This window comes from Symphalangus syndactylus, chromosome 13 (assembly GCF_028878055.3).
Source record: "Symphalangus syndactylus isolate Jambi chromosome 13, NHGRI_mSymSyn1-v2.1_pri, whole genome shotgun sequence".
NCBI lineage: Eukaryota > Metazoa > Chordata > Mammalia > Primates > Hylobatidae > Symphalangus > Symphalangus syndactylus.
Window position 1 is genome coordinate 112,719,431 of NC_072435.2, and position 16,119 is coordinate 112,735,549.

The window sequence follows — 16,119 nt, forward strand, 5'->3', positions numbered from 1 at the left end:
AAATGTGATCCATGGAGTTTTGTTTTCCAGGTCTGACCGAACATTGAGTAAACTGCCTCTTCATTGCTGTAAGTGCTCTCAGTGAATGCTTTTGCCTTGAAATCTGCCTTTTCTAGCATTAAAATTGTAACATCTTTTCTTCCTCATTTGCAGATGTGTTTTTCATGCATAGCATATATTTTTACTTTGTGATCCATGGGCAGCTCTTCTTGTTAATAGGAAGGTTTGTCCTGTGTGCCTCCATGGACCCAGCAGACACATCAGGTCCCACTTAAGCCATCTGTCTTCTTGTTCTGGTAGCTTGCTATGCCACTTTCTTTCAGAGAGTATCCACAGGTAGTTCACTTTGAGTCCTTTTCTGTTAAAGAAAAAGAAGTCTTTATTATGCCTTCATACTTGGTAGCTAAGCTAGGTGTAGAATTATTGGTTCAAAATAATTTTCCCTCAGAACTTGGAAATTTGACGTGTGTGCGCGCATGCTTGCATAACTAGAGTCAGGGCACAGGACATGTTTCAGAGAATCCTGTCTGTCTCTCCACAGCTTTTGGGCCAGATGCGCGTTTTTAATCTTACATCCTTGTGTTTGTCCTGTTCCTTGCTAGATGCTGGGGTCTTCTCAGGGCAGGGACTGTCTTTTCCTTTTCGACTTGCATCATAGGGTCTCTTAAGCTTATCTTTACATTTATTAAATGTAATGAATTTGATTTACTTTTAGCCTTTGTGGCTTATTGTAGAAACTAAGTAGGGTGGTGTTTGTAGTGGATACGAGATTTCTGTCCCATTACCTAATTTATCCTCATAAAAAATTCAACATATATAAAAAGTAGTTTTTAAAGAGGTTCTTAAAGAAATGTGGACCATTATAAGGCAAGCAATTATTTCAATAAGTGACTGCCCAGGGGTACACACACCCTTATCCTCGCTCTGCTGTGCTTATCGAGTATAAAGGCTTTCCCTTTCTCAGTTCCAGCAAGACAGCAATGAACTTACAAAGTCAAGTGAAATACCCAAAAAGTGTTCTTTTCCTAACCAGGTGAGGATCTGGAGTGTCTGGCTTTGTAGCTCTTGCCTTTAACAGATTATTTTACCAACAGCAAAATTACTGTGCTGGGCAGTACACCTACTGCTGGGACAGGCGTCTCAGGCCAACCTGCACGTGCAGTCGCGCAGGTGGCTTTTCCCTGTTAAGCAGGTAAAGTGGGCAGCCACTGTCCTTGGCCTGCGTCTTTCTTGCTCCGTGTGCTTTTAAACCACTCAGATGAGACGGTGTGGGTCCTCCCTGACAGTCTGCTAATGAGGAGATAAAAGCTTGACAGACATCCTTATTTTTGATGTTTGCAACTGAGGAGTTTTTCATAGCAGTGTTGTGCATAGACCAGCACAGCGGAGGGGGGGGTTTGTCATTTCAAGCTTTGACTCTAACCCCATTTCCCTTCTCTGCTCTTCTTGGGCCTGTCCAGGGTGAGGATCCATGACCTCCGCAGCGGTAACATCGCCCTGTCGCTCTCCGCCCATCAGCTCAGGGTCTGTGCTGTGCAGATGGACGACTGGAAGATCGTCAGTGGAGGCGAGGAAGGCCTGGTGTCCGTGTGGGATTATCGGACGAACCAGAAGCTATGGGAGGTGTATTCCGGGTAAGGGGCATTCCAGACACTCTTGGGAGTTTCTAGTAGGAAGAGGGAAGGCAGCACTAGTCAGCCTGCACCAGGCACGGTGCTAAATGCCCCCTACCCCCGGCTTCGCCAGGTGAATCCTCACTGTGACCCTAGGAGCCAGCTGCTGTCCCAGCACTGCTCTGCAGAGGAGGAAACAGGCTTGGAAATGGCGCTGGTCAGTGGGGATGCAGTTCCTGTCTCTGACGACATTCAGATTGTCACGATTCATACATTAGTCAGGCCCAGCTATCTCTAAGAATGAAACTACTTTTTTGCAAGTGCTATTCTGATTATTTTAGGATTTCTCCATCTTAATAAACAGAAAAGGGAACTCAAAAACATAGGAAGCTCACTGGGCTAGACCAGGATGTGACACCCCACCTGCCCACAGGTGGAAGGCAGGGCTGGCCCGGCTGCTGTCCTCCACTCGAGTCCGTCATGTGTAACCATGGTTCTGCCCGTTGCTTAGACTTTCCTCATGCTGTTTACAGAGAAGAGCACTTAGGACTGAAGGGGTTCAGGCTCCAACCAAGGAGGAATCTGTCATTTCCACCTTTAACACCACTATTCGAGATATAAATAAATACTATCCTAAGCACAGGCTGATGGCGTCACAGATGTAGGTAGGTTTACGCCAGTGGCGCCTAACTGGTTAAGACATTTCCAGTGAGCCTGCTTCTGACCTTCAAAGCAGCAGCCCAGCCCAGGGCCAGCTCATCAGAGCTGACTTGAGGCCACCCGCCACCACCTCTACCTCTACCTGGCCCTGCAGGCCTCGAACAGGAGACCCTGCCTTTGAGACAGGTGGGGAGAAAGGCAACTGGCCCTCTCCCTCGCTGCCCCTCAGCACCACTGTGAAGAGGCATTTGGCCAGGCACGGTGGCTCACCTGTAATCCCAGCTACTCAGGAGACTGAGGAGCTCTCAAGGCCAGGGGTTTGAGACCAGCCTGGGCAACGCAGGGAGACCCTGCCTCTTAAAAAATTCTCCAGGCATGGTTGCATGCACCTCTAGTCACAGTGACTCTTGCTCCATGGAGCCCAGGACTTTGAGGCTGCAGTGACTGCACTGTACTCCAGCCTGGGTAACAGAATGAAACCCCATCTCTACAAAACCAAGATGATTCTGGGCCAGTGGCCTCTAAGCATGACAACATAGAAGAGCAGAAACAGGGTAAGGCCTTCGCACATCAACTAAGATTTGTTCCCCACTTACTGCAAATCAAGGTAAACCGACCTCTGAGAACGTGACCTCTGAGCAGCGACATGGTCTTTATGGAAGTGCAAGGTCAGCAATTTGACAGGCGTCTCCAAGAGGCAGCAGGGTTACATGCAGGATGGGCTTCTTCCTTGGAGGGCGGTGTTGGCAAACACCGTGGCCGGCACATTTTATCAGACAGAGCCCTGGGTACTGCCTAGCCTGCCCCCTCGCTGTGGCTGTCCCTGTCCAGGGAGCCTCGGCCCTTTTTCTGAATGGTGATGCACTGAATTGCCACCAGGTGGTGCCAAACGGCAACTAAAACTCCCGCACTGAAATTGCCGGAAGCATTGCCTTTAAGGAAAACCCTGGATCAGCCATCCAGGTCCTCAGGGATGGCTGCCAGCCCCCCACTCCAGCAGATCTCATTTTTCTCTCGGCAAAGCTTCACTCCCTGGGACAGGCCACTGAGATGAAGCCTAGCTAAGGAAGGCCTTCCCCAGAGGTGTGGCCCCATCCCAGCACCGCCCCGTCCCTGTGCGGTCCAGGCTCGTCCCCGACGCGGTCACTGTTTTCACCAGCACAAGGCTGACAGACACACAGTCTCCTGCCCAGAACTCACTGACTTGCTCAAGGCCTCACCTGCAGTGCCTGCTGCCAGGCCCGTCTCTTCTGAGCCCCGGTCTGGCTGTCGTTTGGTCACTGTCACGTACCCCCCGCTGTCTGCTTCAGTCTCTTCAGCCCAGGTCCTCGCCTGCCTGACAGGATGCCGTCAGTCCGCCAGGCTGCAGGCCTCCACCAGGCCTGCCCTCCCTCCCCGGCTCTTTCTCATCCTCCAGGTCCCATGCCAGGTCCACCACCACTTTCCTCCTGTGGGTGTCCCAACCCTGGGGAGGCAGGGACTGCTCCCCAGCTTCCCTCACTCCCAAGAATCCTTTGCTTTAGTCAAGGAGAGCAGCCCCAGCCATCCTGTGCACCCCTCCCAACAGACCCTTTCAGCCCGCAGCGCCTCCTGCTCCTCCTCCCAGCACTTAACTCTGGGTCACACATTCTTTGTAGCTTGTAACATCGCTCCTGCTACAGAAGCATTGGTCACATTTTCTGGGACTGTATCTTACCTTCTTCACTAGCTAGGGCCCTCCCTGGGCCAGGCATCCACCTGGATGAGACATCTTTTTAATCCAGTGTCTCCTAGCTCAGTGCCGTGACCACAGCAGGTACTGCACGAAAGTTTCAGAATGAACGCAAACCTCTGTTCAACAGACTTGGGGCCATTTTGTTCCAAGATGTCCCGAACGTGCTTTCATCACCCAGGGTACGTGTGTCATCGCAGCCCTGTGAGCAGGATGGGGGATACCTTCATGGATCAACAGTGAACGTGCCCCCAGTGCTCCATAGATGATGGAGAGCCCGGCTGGGAGAGCTCAAGGGACTTGCCCAGGGAGGCAGCAATGGGCCAGTCTCTGTTGCTTGTGGCTGATTCATCTCCAGTAGCGTGTGCCCTTTATGTCTGGAATGTACCAGGTTGTGGGGGCAGATGCCAGCATGCGTACGGGGCATGCAGACCTGTTTACAAAGTCATGCCCAAAGCGTGGCCTGCTCACCTGAGCTTTGGGAACCGAGGTGAGACACTGCTTCCTTGGGGGCCCTGCTCCCTCTGTGAAAGAGAAGCTTAGCTTTATGGGTTCTAGAATCCCCTGCAGCTCTGAACTCCCAGGTCTGTGGCAGCAAGCGCAGGCCCAGTAGACGCCCCCTTACGAGCTCTCTCCCACTGCCTTCCAGACACCCTGTGCAGCACATCTCATTCAGCAGCCACAGCCTCATCACCGCCAACGTGCCCTACCAGACGGTGATGCGAAACGCCGACCTGGACAGCTTCACTACTCACAGGAGGTTAGTGGTGGGGCTGGGCGAGTAAGAGACCATCTTAGTTTGACTGATGTATAGAACCCCACCCCATACCCCGCCGCCGTGACACATTGCACCCTATGGGCTATACCCCTCAGGCAGGGCCCTGCCTTTCTGGGAATTGGAAACATAAACATGGATGCTGACCTGTACTGGGCGCCCAGCATCTGATGCAGGACAGCCCCGTGGGGCGAGTCCATGCTGTCAGCTGTACAGAGGGAGGGCAAGCCGTATGCTGAGGGGCCTGCTGTGGTTAGAATCCTGTCAGGGGCAAGGCCCGCCCTCTTGAGTCCTTGCCCTGGGACACTCACTGCATCCATCCGACTTGTGCACCCCCACGTTGACCGCTAAGCCCGGAACTGTGAGTATCTGATACTGTGTGCCCAGAAGACACCTTTGTGAAGATGAACCTCTGTCTGGTCTCAGGCGAATGCCTCCTGCAAAGACAGAAGCGGCTGGGGTGAGGCCCAGCGAGGCAGCCCTGACCTGTCACCATCTTTGTGCTTTTTCTAGACACCGGGGGCTGATCCGTGCCTACGAGTTTGCGGTGGACCAGCTGGCCTTCCAGAGCCCTCTCCCTGTCTGCCGTTCATCCTGTGACGCCATGGCCACTCACTACTACGACCTCGCACTGGCCTTTCCCTATAACCACGTTTAGGGACGTGCCTCAGTTGGGAGCAAGGAGAAAAATGGGAAGAACCAGTTTTAGAAAAATGGGAAGAACCAGTTTTATCCATCTTAAAACTCCAGGCAGCTCTGCACAGGCGGTAAACGTTTAGGAGAAGAAAGCAGCCCAGGGTGCCATGCCTGACGGCACGTGTCTCCCCAACCCCTGCACTTCCCCCGGTGCCTGGGGCAAGCTGGCGTGTGCTGGGGCTCGAGTCCCACATGCTGCCAACTCAAACATAGCCTCCTTCCCCACCCAGCCGGCCACCCTGGCCTCAGCTCCCTCAGGACGCCTCGGAGATCTCGCTGCGCAGTCCTATACGGTCCCTGCTTAGCCAGCTTCTGTGTGTCCGCCCTCCCAGCTCCAGCCCTGCAGGCCGTCTTTCCGGTCTCCAGCCCCTTCTCTCTTTCCCTCCGATGTGGTTGTCCCTGGCCTCCAAGGCAATAACCTCCATGTCCTTTTCCCTGTATTTACTTAGGGTGCTCTTCTGTGACACTTGCCACCACCACCTTCCAGTAGCAAGCTGGTAGAGCAGTACTTTTTCTTCACAGCATTTACCATGGTTTATAATTATATACTTATACAGTTTAGTCATTAATGACTATTTTGCTTACTATTGTGTCTGATATGTGATACAAAGCAAATATTTTCTAAATATTCATTGACTAAACAAACAGCCATCAAGATGAAACAGGACAGGAGAGAACTGTTCAGTGTGATACAGAGCTGTCATTTCTGAAGTATTCTGGAAGCAAGCCATTGCCTTACTCTTGATTTTCAACAGTTCTAAACAGCAACAGCATCCACCTAATATACCTTCAGAATATCAAAGCAAAAACTGATAGAACTACAAAGAGAAATAAAATCCATTCTCACTACAGGCAAATCAGTGAGAAAAACGTAAAGATCTGGAGGATTTACTTAATATTACTAACAAGCTGGATCCAGTAGATGTGTATGGAATTTCAAATACACATAGACCATGCACAAAAAACCACCCTGTACGAAGGCCACAAAGAACAGCTCAGATGCACAAAGATTCGCACCATACAGGCCAAATTATAGAACCCCCCAACCCCGAGACACTGCACCCTATGGGCTATACCCTCAGGCAGGGCCCTGCTTTTCTAGGAATTGACCCCAATGCAGAATAGCGAGAAATCAACAAAAAGCAAAATAAGACAATTCCAGACACTCCTGAATTTACTTGGATTTAAAGAGGTTAATAAAAACAAACTATAAACTCTCTAGACTGGGCTGACAGTAAAAGCACAGAATACGAAACCCAGGGGATGGGGCTGGGAGGGGCTGGCACCTCAGCTCAGAAAAGGTAGCAATCCCAAAGCAGAAGGCAGGGGTTAAACCAGGATAAAAACAGACATCAACGGAATCGAAAACCACTAGTTAATATAAAGCCAAAAGCAGGTTTTTTTGTTTTTTAGATGGGGTCTCCCTCTGTCACCTAGACTGGAGTGCAATGGCCTGATCTCGGCTCACTGCAACCTCTGCCTCCTGGGTTCAAGCAGTTCTCCTGCCTCAGCCTCCCGAGTAGCTGGGATTACAGGCGTCCACCACCACAACTGGCTAATTTTTGTATTTTTAGTAGAGACGGGGGGTTTTGCCATGTTGGCCAGGCTGGTCTCAAACTTCTGACCTCAAATGATCCGCCTGCCTCGGCCTCCCAAAGTGCTGGGATTACAGGTGTGAGTCACTGCACCCAGTCCAAAAGCAGTTTAAAAAAAAAAAAAAGACAAAATATATAACTTGTTAAAACAAAAAGGTACAATGGTCTATGAAGAAGAGAAGAGGTACCTGAGGATGCAGAAGTACCTACCACATGGGAACCGTTTGTCCACACTCATCCCAGAGAAAACCGAGTCCTCTCAGTTGCACACGTGTATGTATCAGTGGGAAGTGCTTGCCATTACTCCAAAGCCTAGAATCTTCACGGCATGAAGGTTCTGGAAGGTTTTTCAGATTGCTTAAAATACGCAGCCATTCCATATTCATCTCCAACTACACAGGGGAACGGAGCAGATAGAGCTGCGACTGGGAAGCGTCACCTCCCCGTCTAGAGCACTTTCTTTCAGACCCCGCCTTCCTGCAGACAGATGGACTGGAGGGTTTTCTGCTTCCTTTCAACCAGATGACTTCTTAAGTGGAGACAGCCTGTAGGTAGCAAATGCAGGATTTTGTTTACTTTTGTCATGTCATGTGGTGGTCAGACTGCTCACTGGTGACCTCGCTTTAGAAGGTTTTCATCAAGCCCCACCCTTTCTCATAGTCTTAATGCATCTGGACCACTGGGGAAAATATTTTTCTTTTCAAAAAGCAGCCCCTTCAGTCTGCGTTCCCAGTTCATTTTGCAGGGGCATTCACCCTTCCTAGTTTGCAGCAATTAAAGATAACGGAGTGTAAAGTCATTAGACCCAGAATTAGAGCAGCCAGCAGCTGGTCCAGTGTAAAAATGTCCCAAGTGTAGCCCCTCCCACCACAGAGCCTGTTTGTAACATACCTGCCATTCGTGAAAGTTGCCTGGGTTTTGTAAAGGAGAATTTTTTGGACCCAAGCTGTAATCTTCAAGCACGCCAACTTCAGGCGGCGTTTTCTGCTGCAAACCTCAACATCCTGGAATCAATCACACTGACAGGGAAAGGATAAATGCTCCTTTATAAGCCAACATTTATCCAAATTAAGCCCCTTTACCTTTATCCAGACCCTTTCACAAATTCTGAGTTTTTAGCCAATTGATCCTTGACTTTCCTTCTTTAGTCCCTCTCAGGGACACCTCCATCCCCGGCTCCCCTAAAGGTAGAAGATACTCGAGCATGCTGCCGGGGAGCTGGGTGGTGAAACACCGGAAGATCTCATGTCGCATCTCAAAACACTGTCGGACTTGCTTTCTGCTTTATGATGTCCGTAGTTGTTCTGATATTAAATGCTTTGAATTTATTTATTGGTCAAGTTATTTTAACTTGGGCAAGGCATACAGTGATAATCCCCTGGTATGCCACGGTTCCAGCTCTCTTCCCACCCCCTTGAAATCTTACCTCCCACCATGGTTGTTTTGTAAACCCACAGTCAAGTGGGTTTTCCCAGAACCTCCCCTATAGGGGCTCCCAGCCCAGGATCCAGGAGACCCGCAACATGGTACAGTAACTCTTCACCAACCATCATTGATAGGTTTTCTTAGAAACTGCAACTTTAAGTAAAATGAGGTATAATGAAACTAAATTTGGCTGGGCAAAGTGGCTCAAGGCCTGTAATCCCTGCACTTTGGGAGGCCGAGGCAGGCAGATCACCTGAGGTCAGGAGCTCAAGACCAGCCTGGCCAACATGGCAAAACCCCAGAATTAGCCAGGCCTGGTGGCACGTGCCTGTAATCACAACTACTTGGGAGGGTGAGGCAGGAGAATCGCTTGCAGCCAAGAGGCAGAGGTTGCAGTGAGCTGAGATCGCACCACTGCACTCCAGCCTGGGCGACAGAGCGAGACTTCGTCTCAAAAAAAGAAATGGCAACTTTAAGCAAAATGATGTATAATGAAACTAATTTTACTATAGGCTAATGGATGTAAACAAGAGTTAAGTTCCCACAGCATATTGCTGGCCATAAAAACATCACCAAACTTTAGAACTTTAAACCAAACACTTCTAATATTAAACATTAAGTAGACGTGAGTTATACATACATTTAAGAAAAATTACTAAAAACAAGGTAATTACCCAATTTTTGGTGACTCGGTGCTGGCAGTTGCAGCGATGGTGAGTTATATCACAAAATAAATGTTTGCAAAGCAAAAATTGTCAGGAGCGCCTCCTTCCACCACACAGGTCAAACACCAGAATGAACGGGTTCACTGGGTACTTCTGTACAGCGTCATTTACTATTGTGCATTTGTATGGTTATGGGAGGCAATTTTTATTTTACAATAATTTTTATTCATTCCTTCTTTCATTTTCCAACTCAGTTATTCCAGTTCAAGCTGGTGGGCGACCAGAGCCTATCCCAACAGCTCAGTGTGCAAGGCAGGGACCTACCCTGGACAGGATGCCCTCCCATCACAGGGCACACTCACCCCACACACACAGACTGCGACCAGACACCAACACACCTCACCTGCACATCTTTGGAGCGCGGGAGGAAACCAGAGTGCCCAGAAAACTCTCAGACCGGGAGGACGTCTAGACTGTACACAGACAGAGGCCCCAGCTGGGAATCAATTTTTTTCTCAATGTTCCAACAAAATGACATTGAATAAAACGATGCTATTCAAGGACCGGCTGCGTGTGAAATGGTGCATGAGGGCATTTTCTGGGAGAAAGCGTGGTTACCTCGCATCAGATTCTCCAAGGGACTGCAGCCCCCCTGAGAATTTCGTCTCTGCCACTACAGTGTGTTTTGCAACCCAAGCCATGTGCCACCCTGGTGCTGCTGTTGCCCAGGCAATGATTTATGTCTCAGAAATACTCCAGGGACGGCGTCACCTTCTTCTACCAAGCACAACTCCCTGCGCTGGCTGGACGCTAGGGTTTCAGCTGATAGGAGGGAAACTGAATTTCCCCAAGAGAGGGCTTGGTCCTTTCTGAAAGGGAAGGCTGACACCCCCAAGATGAAGTCCTTCACCCCCATCCCCCCTCTTGAGAGCTAGAGGCCCCATGTTTCAGGGGCTAGCGCTTCCCACCACACGTGTTGGATGGCAGACGCTGGCCACCGCAAGCCCACTTTGTGTACAGTTGCTGAGAAACAGCTTCCCCTGGTGAGGGTCCAGCCTTCTCGCGACAACTGTCCCGCGGCTATTCCAGGCGGGCCACCACAGGGGCTCCAACAGGGCCGTCTCCCACTGCCTGACGGAGCCTTCGCTCTGAGCAGCAGCTGCAGCAGCAGTGAGCTCACGGCGCTGGCTGGCCGGGCCGAGGTGCTGTGAGCCACACAGGCCTTCCCGCGGCACCCAGGCAGCCAGGCCAGATGGTTACCTGGCTACCGCTGCAGGGGCCTGCGGCGACTTGGACAAGGGCTGCCTCTAATGTGCGATGGCAGATTCCCTCTTGCTGGGCTCTGGCGGGTGCCATGTTGTCCCCAGCCCACTTTCGGCCTCTGATGCCCAGCGTGGGCTTCCAGAAGCAGCCGTTTGACTGCTCTGCACTGGGGGCCGTTTCTTTCCCTAGGAAGGGAAGGGGAAGCCCCCCAGGCTGAGCTGTCAAGCCGTGTCTTTTCTTCCCTCGCCCAATGCTAGGACAAACGCTGCCTTGTCGTTTCTCTAAGATAGACATGGCAGCTAGCTCCTCAGCGGGCCCTTTAACCACTGCCACCCCATCAGAGCCACTCTTGGGGCACCAGCCCTTCCTCTGTAAGACTAGAACCCAGTCCCTTGCTGACTTGGTCAACAAGCAGATTAGAGGGCTGAGCAGCCACCACGTCCTCCTCAGAGTCGTGAATCCTCCTAGGACCAGGCTGGTCCACCACCAAGCCCCTGCTGACTGCCACGTGCAAATTCTGCAAGAGGACAGAGACGTCGCCAGTGCCCCAGGGAGTGCGGTTACACCCTGGCTCCCCCTACTCAGCTCTTCCTGGCTTTCCCAAGGTCGCTGTGTGGGAGGACAGCCTGCAAGGCAGGTGTTTGCAAAAGCCTTGCCAAGGCAACTTGTATTTTTAACCCTCCATCAGCCTACTTAAGTCACACGGCGCTGTTTCCAGCACAGCAGAGTTCAGCCGCAGCCTCGTTAACTGCAGGCAGGTGGGGACAGGTTCAACTGCTCCGTGACAAGGATCAGATCCACAGATGACCTGTCTCCCATTAGCAAAGCTTAAAAAGAACTTTCCAGTCCCTTGGCCCAGAAAACAACAGCATTGTTTTGTTAAAGTCTAGCAATAATTCATTCCCTAAGCGGGTATTTGGCCAGAGCTGGAAGCTGCTGTCATCTTACTCCGTTCCCTTATCCATAATTCATGCTTAACGTGGCTGCAGTGTGTCCCCTGAGCTCCTCATATTCCATTTCCATCACACGGCCCTTTTGTAAACCAACCAAATTAGAGTGTTTGTGTCAAATTGCCATATTTTTTCCACATCCAAAAGCTAACCTTTCCCCTTGGTAATACGGCAATATTAGGAGTACAGCCCGCTTTTGACTGTATTCCTGGCAGATGGCTGAAGAGTATGAACAGAGGTGACCTCCCCTGGTGTCCAGCAGGCTGAGGATGCCGCCCCTGCTCAGTCTTCTCCACCCACGGCCTGTGGCCCTCCAAGGATGAACTTACCAGCTTCCTTCAAATATTTGACTTAGTGTTGATTTCTGCCTAGTTCCTTTTAGTCACTGGTGTCATTTCTGATAGAAGGAAGGCTGTTAACCCATGTATGTGGTTATCACTCGCCTGCTGACCAGGTTTCAGGGCAAACACATCACCTCCTTCAGGCTGCTGGAGTTGAGGTGCCCCAGTCATTCCATTCCTGTCCCCATCCAGGGACGAAAGGGGCTTGCTGCACTTGGGACAGGGTCTGTGAGGCCAGAAATCCCCTCGTGGGCATGCCCCATTGGCCAGCAGGTAACAAGAGCCATTTCTGAACCACCTGCCTCCAGCCCGAGGCACAGACCGCAGTGCCCAGATGGTGGGGCTGACTGAGATCCGTCCCCGGAGCAGCAACCTTCGGTCTTTGTTGATCAGAGGCCAGCAGCCCCACAAGACACATCAGCCTGCCCCTTCTAGGAGCAGGTTTGCACCAACTCATCGCCAACCCTGATCATTCCCGGGATGCCACAGACAATGCCAGGAGCCGGGCAGGAGAGCGCCAGGTGATTTCTGCGTCCATGCTCCGGCGGAAATGAGCCCTAACCCTGCCAATTAGAGGACACCCTCAGTGATAATGCACAAATGAGCTTTCTTCTGAGCGGTGTGGACTGGGCTCACGGTAACTCAACCTCATTTTAATTAGCTGTTTAGATAAGCGGTGGCCCAAAGCTTCAAAGACATCAGGCAGGCCTCAGTGGCCCAAACAGGGGAGCACATTTGATGTGTGCCCATCGTGGCCACATCTCCCAAACTAAAACTCGGGGCACAGGGGCTGACGGAAGATGATTTATTTATAAAAACACTTTACGTTAATGAACTGCCTTTGTTGAAATGAACCAAATCAAAGCAAACTGTGACAGACCCAGAAAACCTGAGGCCTACAGTGGCAGTGCCAGTATGCCCTCCTGCTCAGTGGTACCGCAGATCGTCCTGCGCACATGGGCAGGGCAGGGCAAGGTGCATGGGGGCTGGAAGAGGGCGGTTCTTGCAGTAAGGCCGATCCCCACCAGGCTGTCCTAGTGACTTTCTAGGTGTCTTCCGCCAGCAGCCAGGGGACCAAGAAGCTCCCAAGCAGCAGGGGAAGGCAGGGAGAGCAGGTGAGGGGGATCGCGTCCCACTTCCCTCCAGAGGAAACTGCCTGGGATCCACCTGGAAGTCCCGGGGGCTTTGTCTCTCCCACTATGTAGTTAGCGCTTGAGGGTAGGAAACAGACCTCTGTCTTTGCCCTGCAGCTTTTTTTTTTTTTTTTTTTTTTTTTGAGACAGTTTTGCTTTGTCGCCCAGGCTGGAGTGTGGTGGTATGATCTTGGCTCATGGCAGCCTCCACCTCCCGGGTTCAAGCGATTCTCCTGCCTCAGCCTCCTGAGTAGCTGGGACTACAGACGACCACCACCATGCCCAGCTAATTTTTGTATTTTTAGTAGAGACAGGGTTTCTCCATGTTGGCCAGGCTGGTCTCGAACTCCTGACCTCAAGTGATTTGCCTGCCTCGGCCTCCCAAAGGCACAGGCATGAGCCACCCACTGTGTCTGGCCTGCCCTGCAGCTTTGAGTGTTGAATGGACTCCTAGACTGAGAAGCAGAGTTCCAGAGGTGATTTCAGACCGTGCAATTTCATCTCCCCGGAGAGACTGAACCTGCCTCCAGCTACCGACCTGCAGAGAGCAGAGGCCTCAGGAGAGGCTGGGGTGGCACACGCTGCTGTCTGGTGTCTACTAGCCTCTGCCAGGTGCTTACAATGACGATGACAGCACAGAGTCAAGAGCCTCTCAGCCGCAGCTTGGCACCTACCCAGGAGGTCGTGCACATTAACCAAAAGCTGAGCTTCCCCAGGCCGCACTCACTTTCCCGGGGCTATTCGCCCACTCCCTGTGTAGTGGATCGCCTGGCCCTGTAGCTCCCTGTGCTGCTTGGCTGTGTTTTTAAATTTAAGTCCTGACTTTCAGTCATCCTAAGCAGCATCCCATGGACTCCCTGGTGTGGGGTAAAGTTGCTTTTTTTCTTACATGTATTAAAACAGGAATACACCTGTTGAAGTCAATATTCATCCATGGAACACCCAGAACCCTCAGTCACCTCTCCAGGGGGCAGGGCTGTGGGAGCCCATGGGGAGCAGGTTAGACGCAGCTCAGCACTGTGGGAATGCATCCAACAACAGTGTTTCTGCCTGCTGTGCCCACCGTTGCCTCAGATGTGACAACAGTCCACAAGCACATGGCCAGGGGTCCCTCATCTGAGGAGGAGGCTCCCCCTGCAGCCACTCCCCTGCCTAGGGTTCCCGCTGGGACCACACCAGGCTCAACGCTAGAGTGGAGATGGGGCATCTCAGCACCATCTGGGCTCTGTGCGTTTGCAGCCTTAAGCACAAGTCACCGTCGCCTAGAACAGTGTCCGGGCTGTGCTTATGATGGGCTGTACCGAATGAACTCCCGAGCGTTTAATGTGGAAGGGTAGGGCCAGGCGCTACCAGCACTTTGGGAGGCAGAGGTGGGTGGATTGCATGAGCTCAGGAGTTCAAAACTAGCCTGGGAAACATGGGGAGACCCTGTCTCTACTAAAAATACAAAAATTAGCCGGGCGTGGTGGCGGGCACCTGTAGTCTCAGCTACTCGGGAGGCTGAGGTAGGAGGTCTGCTTGAGCCTGGGAGGCGGAGGTTGAAGCGAGCTGAGATCGTGCCACTCCACTGCAACCCTGGGCGACAGAGTGAGACCCTATCTCAAAAAATAATAAAATAAATAAAATATAAAATAAAATAAAATAAATGAAGGGGCATGCTGGGGGGTGGGGGTGGGGGGCAAAAAAGCAGAGGCGCCCTGAGCTCACTTCTTCTGTTCACAAGTTTCCACCTGGAACCTCACGGGGCGGACACTGAAGCCTTATAAACATCACCATTTACAAAACGTGAACTAAGAACGCTGCCGTACACAGTTGCTTCCACCTGCATGCAATGGCTCTGGAAGGACGCCTAAGGCAGGAGCTAACACATCTGCCTTTGAGAAGGGAAGCCGGGGGGCTGGGGGATGGGGGTGGGGGGCAGATTCCATGGCCTGCCTTTTCGAACCTTTTACATTCTGAACTGCAAGGCGTGGGCTTGTAGTAAAGATAAAGCACGCTTCATATTAAAACTATGAATGAAAACACCAAGAATGCAAATCATGCCCATTGCCAGTTATCAAGAGAACTCTCCTGGAACACTAGAACGACGCCACCCAGGGAGGGTCAGTAAAGGAACTGGGCGTTTCATGAACTTCAGCACCAGAAAAAGGCCTGGAAAGCAAATGCTAGCCCACCTTGCACAGCGATGGGAAGGTGTCACCCAGGGTCCTCAACGCCACATTTGTGAACTGGCAGCCTACACAGGGAGATGGGGAAGTCACACTCAGCTGGCCGTTCCAGCGCCTCCAGGACACAGCTCTCCAAGTCCCACAGGTGCCAGCCCTCTGCTGACTCCAGGCCACCACAACCAACAACCTTTGTTTCCCTGCCCCCAGCTCTAGCCAGTCCCCAAATTGAAAGGTGATAACTGAAGTTGTCAGGGATCCTTACCTCCACAGCTTCCACTGCCGCTGCTTCCTGGAGGGCTGTAGGGCCCTGGGCCCTGCAACTGGACCAGGACTGCCAGAAAGAGCCAGGGGCACAGCCATGGCTGGCAGACCACACCCCCCCACAATCACCATGAGGAGCTGGGGGTCCCAGGTCAGCCAGCCAGGCCCTGACTCCCCGCACCCACTGACCAACAGAGCGGGCTCAGGTGCATCCCCGCAGCAGGCACAGGCTCAGGGCTCCAGATGTTTTCTCCATCAGTCTACAGATGTGGCTGTGACAGTGAGGAGGCCCCACCGCCTGAGTCCTGGCCACCTCAGAAGCCCACACAGGGCAGGAGCTGCTTCTCCTTATTTTACTCCCTAGGATGGAGAAGGCGGATGGGTTCCCAGGACTTACATAGGAAGAACAGCAGATACTTTACCCAAAATAAACAAGAGAGAACAGTCCTTCTGCCAAACCAACCTTTTAATATTATTTAGGCTGGGTGTGGTGGCTCACTCCTGTAATCCTAGCACTTTGGGAGACTGAGGCAGGAGGATCGCTTGAGCCCACTCATAAGAGACCAGCCTGGGCAACATATTAAGACCCTGTCGTTACAAAAAATGTAAAAACTAGCCGGGTGTGGTGGTGCGTACCTGTAGCCCCAGCTCCCTGGAAGCCTGAGGCAGGAAGACTGCTTGAGCCCAGGGGGTCAAAGCTTCAGTGAGCCGTGATCCCGCCTGCACTCCAGAGCCTAGGTGACAGGGGCAGGCCCTGTCTCCAAAATAAATAAAATAATTTCATTGTTGCTTGTTCCTCATAGTCTCATGCTACCAAGTGACCAGGCCACTTTAATGGATGTGAGGAACTGACAGAGGCCACA

At 51.8% G+C, this 16,119-nt stretch overlaps 1 protein-coding gene across 7 annotated transcripts in view; it reads left to right on the forward strand.

Moving 5' to 3' along the window:
* Positions 1-9,700, forward strand: part of FBXW8 (F-box and WD repeat domain containing 8) — a 120,825-nt gene extending 111,125 nt beyond the window's left edge. For 5 of the 7 annotated variants that reach the window (XM_063614563.1, XM_063614562.1, XM_055239517.2 and 2 more), the window contains 3 exons: positions 1,461-1,634; positions 4,634-4,744; positions 5,273-6,676. In XM_063614563.1, coding sequence (XP_063470633.1) covers positions 1,461-1,634; positions 4,634-4,744; positions 5,273-5,417 — 430 coding nt within the window. In that variant the 3' untranslated portion in view covers positions 5,418-6,676. Of the gene's footprint in view, positions 1-1,460; positions 1,635-4,633; positions 4,745-5,272; positions 6,677-9,394 lie in introns of those variants that run through there. The other 2 variants (XR_010114954.1, XR_010114955.1) reach the window with 1 other exon arrangement.
* Positions 9,701-16,119: the final 6,419 nt, after the last annotated feature.